Source organism: Oncorhynchus clarkii, chromosome 2 (genome assembly GCF_045791955.1).
Source record: "Oncorhynchus clarkii lewisi isolate Uvic-CL-2024 chromosome 2, UVic_Ocla_1.0, whole genome shotgun sequence".
Taxonomy (NCBI): Eukaryota; Metazoa; Chordata; class Actinopteri; order Salmoniformes; family Salmonidae; genus Oncorhynchus; species Oncorhynchus clarkii.
Genome location: NC_092148.1, coordinates 72,883,781 through 72,889,197, shown reverse-complemented (window position 1 = coordinate 72,889,197; position 5,417 = coordinate 72,883,781). Strand labels below are relative to the sequence as shown.

Below are 5,417 nucleotides of genomic sequence, written 5' to 3'. Positions count from 1 at the left end.
AGACAATCAACCATTTACAAGAACATTAGTCATTGTTGTAACCTGCTGGCAATCTCCATAATTATATGCAGAGACCGTGATGCTGTATGCAATGAATAGAAGGAGAAAAAGCTATTATCACTTCATATACAGCTGGCATATTCACTTACTTATACCGCAACCTCAACGGATGACCTTCCTTGCACAGAAAACACTTCTGGGTGGTGTGTTGTTTTGTGGCTCTAACTACAGAGAAAAAAAGGTTGTAAATAAGAACCAGACCGTACAGAAAAACAACAATAGTTTATTTGTAACCTTATTTTTGTGTATGAACTACAAACTCTGGTTTCTATAATCAATCTTAATCTTTTTTAAAAGGTCATGAAAGTATACTTACATGATAATCAATTTCTTAGTCTTTTACAGCATGTTTCTCTTTTTCACTTGTTGAACAGTTTGTTGGCACATGTAAAATTAAAATTTACAAATGTTTTTTTTGTTTTATTTTATTTCAAAATGTATCTTGATATAAATCTACCACTAGAACAGCATTCCCTTTCAGAGAAAAAGAAAAATGACGCTGAAAGAAAAACATCTTGCCCCATCTACCCAACCAAAACATTGAGATACAGTACATACAGAATGAGATGGGTTGACTAAATTTCAATAGATTCACCATAAAATACTCCAAATGATGAAGGAAAGAGAAGGGAAGATGGATAAACTCTTATTTCAAACTTTTGGATCCAGACCACACCATGATCCCCAAACACACAAAGACATGGTTTACCACTGTGCTAAACTTCATGTAAACATGTTTCACCATGAGTAATTATTGTATTGGCAGGGATGTCACACTGAGGAAAATATTTGTTTCATGTTGACTAAAACTGGGTTGTAGAAGCTCATGTGAGATGGAGTTAACTTAATTATTAATGACGTCATTAAGTCCCACATGACATTAAAATAAGTTATTCATTCATCTTTGTGGATTACGTCTTTCTGTGCACTTGCTGCCAAAAGTATACCATAGAAGTGACTTTTATACTGATTGCATCATTTATCTATTCTCTGGTTCTGCATCCCCTACTGTCTGGGTTTAAGTGGAAAAGTAATTGGGATGACACAACTTCGCATTATCATCTGCAACAACCTCTATACCCTATTGTTAAATGCCAAACACTGGTCAAGTGCAAGGGGATGACATGCTATTACGTCACTGTAAAAATATTGTAACATAGTTGAGGTGTATTTCCATTAACACTATCCATAGAAATATTTCCATTTGACTATGAGTAATGAGTAAAGCATCTAGCCAATAGGAACTCTGTTAGCTCATGCCTTTCCGCTCAAGGTCATGAATTCTATGGTGAATGAATCAGCCCACTAATGTATTTGACATCATATCATTAATAGTGCTTTCTCCCAGAGAAGAACTAGATGACATCTGGATGGGAAACAATGATAATAATTTACCCCCAACCTTCTGGAAAATGTAAAATACTACACAATCATTTATTTTCTCAGAAACAGAATTGAACCGAATGAAAAAGGAGTGTTGCATACTCTTTCTTAGATGTTTGACATTATGGAGGGTGTGGAGATCAAAAGTAAAAGGGATAAAGAAATATCAGTTCACTTCATCTATAAAGAGACACCTGGGGCATGTGGCTAAGCCTTGGATGTGAAGGGTACTTGTTTGGCCTCTGTATTTATGGCACCATCTTTCACTGTGGGGCCTATTGAACATTTTCCAGGGAACAGGGTGCCTGTGAAAAGCTGTCCACCCAAAACCCCTGCAGGCACATCAATTAAAATGGAAATGGTGCCATGGCTGAGGTAGAGGGATGCAGGTGTGACCTGAACATCTGCTTGATGCCCGACGTCACATGCTTCATACCTAAATCCTCTCTCTGCAAAAGCCCTGGCACTCTGTCCTCTGGGCTTCATCCTGCACTTGGCAAGATCCCGGTGTGAATCTGAGGCTGCCGTGCCCAATGTGGGAACAGACTACAGACGACAGGCAATGTGCTGGAAGAAACAGCTGTGATCGGGGTCCTAAACCCCCTCTCCCACTCACCAGTCAGCTCCTTGAAGTCAGGGGTCAGAGGTCACAGAGAGTTCATACAGGAGTCTCATCAGAATTATTGGGGGAGTTCTACGTATCTTCTTTTGGACAAATTATTAGATCTTTCAACACCTGGAGAAGTGCTTAATTTATCAGGAACGACATTAATATGATACAGCAATCTTCTGGAAATGCGCCCTTATCTGTGATGGAATGGCACACCATTATAACAGATGGTGTCAGATGGAAACAAGGGGTGTGACATTCAGGGAGCTCTCATATGCCTGACTACATTTGCCAAAGTGATCTTAAAGCATCTTTGTGTGACTCACAAAGTTATGATGGATTAGAGCAAATAGAATAAAGAAGGAATCACAAATAGTATAAATGCACAACGTGTAAATGAGACAAAAACACTGTGTGAAACGTGTGATTTTCTGGCAAAATAAACACAGTGAAACAACTATGAATTGCTTGTTGCTAACAGTTGGCCTTGGGTTAGTTTGGAACACACTTCCCTCGTTTAACGTCCCCAATCTATCGATGGCAGAGCCAAGTGTACATCTGTGTCTAATGCATTTGAGTGGAAGATTTAATGAAATATTGTGTTATTATCAGATTTCATCGCTGACAGTCCCAGCGTTCACCCTCAGATAACAACCAAGCTTTTAATCCATCTAAATTAACAGATGGTCACAAAAGATTTCATCAATTAATTTGTGGCAGGAGGAAATCTCTGCGGTTATCTAGATATTCTCAAAGTATGTGGGGTAAAAAGTGATTGCCAACTTGCCATCACATACACACTTATGGTTAGCATTAGATTCACATAGAGTTTGTAAGCATATTAGTAAACCACCCTCCCTCAAATGAAGAAAAACAAAACATCTGATGAAATAAGTACTGAAAAAATAATTGCAGAATACAGTTTTTTTCTTGATTAACCACAATATATTTTTTCTTAAATAAATAACTTCTGTTTTGTAAAGACACTTTTTGAAACATTAGACATACCCTAGTTCCTTCCCAATGTCATTGAATAAACATCAACCACTGATACCCTGGACACACAGTGAGTCAAGTCCTCTACTTCCCATTCATAGTCCTCATAACTAATGTCCCTATTAGTAATTTTATCAGTTCGTCTCATTATGAAAAAAGTTTTAGATCTGGGTCTCTTGTACATTGTCTTTCGAGCTGGCCCGGATTAACAAAGGTTCGTGCGCCGAGCTGTGTATGGAGTTGATGGTGGAGACGTGGTTGTACGCAGTCTTATAGGTGTTGTAATGGTTGAGGTGCTCATGCTCGAGCGGGGGAAGAGTCAGGTGGCCCTCAATGGCCGGCCCGCCCGTCACACAGTCCTCGTCCACGTTGATGATCTCGATGGTGCGCTGGGGTGCATGGTGATTCTGCTGGTGGTGCTGCTTTCTCATCTTGTAGAAGATGATGAGCATGACAGCGGCCATGAGGGTGATGGCCACAAAGCAGCCTATGATGATCTTGGTGGTCTTCATCACCTCGTCCAGGCCGGTCATTGAGCCACCGTTCAGGTCTGTGACGGGGATGGTAAAGGTCTTCTCTGTGACCCGGGTGGAGAGGGGTGTCCGGGCCGTGGTGGTGGTGGTAGAGGTGGATGAGACGGTCTCCCAGGAGCCGGCAGAGGGGGTAGGGCCCACATTATGCCCAATTGTGGTGCGCCCCTCGTCATGCACTGGCTCTATGGTCTCCACTGTCACTGTGGTAAAGTAGCTGAGGACGTTCTCTGTGGATGACACGTTGAGCGTGGCAGATGCTGTGGTATTGCCGGCTGAGTTGCTCACCATGCAGGTGTAGGTGCCCGTGTCCTGCATGGTGACGTTGGTGAAGTTGAGAGTGCCATCGTTTAGCACGGAAATGCGGATCTTGTATGCACCGTGGGTCATAATGGAGCCATTGGGTGTAATCCAACTGACTGAGGTCAGAGAACTGGCCCTGCACTTCAGCTCCGCTGCCATGCCCTCTGTCACGTTCAGGTCAGCCGGAGGCTCTACAATAACCGGTGCATAACAATGGAAATAGTTCTGATCCAGCTCACCGATGTAGCGCCCCTTGTGGCTTGCTGGGGAACTGCAGCGGGCGCAGCAGCTGGTGTTGGCCGGCACCATCTCTTTGAGCCACCAGCTGAGCCACAGGATGTCACAGTTGCAGTTCCAGGGGTTGTGATGGAGGTGGACTCTCTCCAGGTGGTGCAGGGGGGTGAAGAGATCATGAGGCAGCAGAGTGAGGTTGTTGTGGGCCAGGTTGAGCTCCACAAGTGACTGCAGGTCATCAAAGGAGTTCCTCTCAATGGTCTGGATCTGGGCGTGCATCATCCACAGCTTCTGCAGGTGGATCAGCCCTTTGAAGGAGCCGGGTCTGATGACCGTCAGCTGGTTCCCTGACATCTCTAGCTCGTCCAGCTTGACCAGGGGTATGAGGTTGGGAATCTCCTTGAGATTGCACATGCCCAGGTTCAAGTAGCGCAGGTTGCTGAGTCCCTCGAAAGCTCCCTCTGAGATATACGAGAGGCGTTTCAGTTCCCCTAAGTCCAGCCTCCGTAGTGAGGGCACCCTGTTGAACGCATACGAGGGAATGCTCTCGATTGGGTTGTTCCTCAGCCACAGCTCCTTGAGTTTGGAGAGGTACTCAAAGGCCCCGTTGGGGATGGTGGTGAGGCGGTTGTCGAACAGCTCCAGGGTGTTGAGACTAGCCAGGCCGTTGAAAGCCCCAATCTCAATGTTGCGGATGTGGTTCTTGCTGAGCTGGAGGATCTCCAGGTGCCGCAGGTGCTTGAAGCTGTCCACCTTGATCACCTGGATGAGGTTCTCCTGAAGGTTCAGATATCGTGTGTTGGTGGAGATGCCGTCTGGGACATCACGTAGTCCCCGCCGGGTGCAGATCACCTTGCTGAACTGGTTGCTGCAGGAGCAGACAGATGGGCAGGTCTGCGCGCGCACTAGGCCCGCCACCGCCAGGAGCTGGAGGGCCAGAAGCAGCACGAACAAAGGGTCGGACAGGACCCGATTCCACCTAGGACCTCTCATCGTCTGCTGCTGCCAAGAAGAGGTCATTTTGTTCAACATTCATAATTCATTGGCTGGATCATCCACTCTTTGGGAAGAGGCGGGGTTGGGGAGAGCTGAAATGAGAGAAGAAGAGAGAAAGCGGAGGGGTAGGTTAAAAGGGAGGAATGTAAATGCAACTCCATCATGTATTGCAATATGATGTGATTATAATGTGTTTACAATATATAATTATAACATGTGTACATGAGCTCTGAGTCTTTTAATGCAGTTCTTGTGAAATGAAACATTGAAAGGATAAACCGTGCATAATTAGGGATGTGGCGGTC

The 5,417-nt window shown here is 44.6% G+C and overlaps 1 protein-coding gene across 1 annotated transcript; it reads right to left on the bottom strand.

The window, feature by feature from the left end:
- Positions 1 to 2,267: 2,267 nt before the first annotated feature.
- Positions 2,268 to 5,148, bottom strand: LOC139382372 (leucine-rich repeat-containing protein 4C-like). Its single transcript, XM_071126374.1, has one exon. The coding sequence runs from the start codon at positions 5,146 to 5,148 to the stop codon at positions 3,211 to 3,213; it is 1,938 nt and encodes a 645-aa protein (XP_070982475.1). The 3' UTR covers positions 2,268 to 3,210.
- Positions 5,149 to 5,417: the final 269 nt, after the last annotated feature.

Excerpts from the sequence above, each read along its gene's own strand:
- LOC139382372 (XM_071126374.1), bottom strand. The coding sequence starts at position 5,148 with ATGTTGAACAAAATGACCTCTTCTTGGCAGCAGCAGACGATGAGAGGT.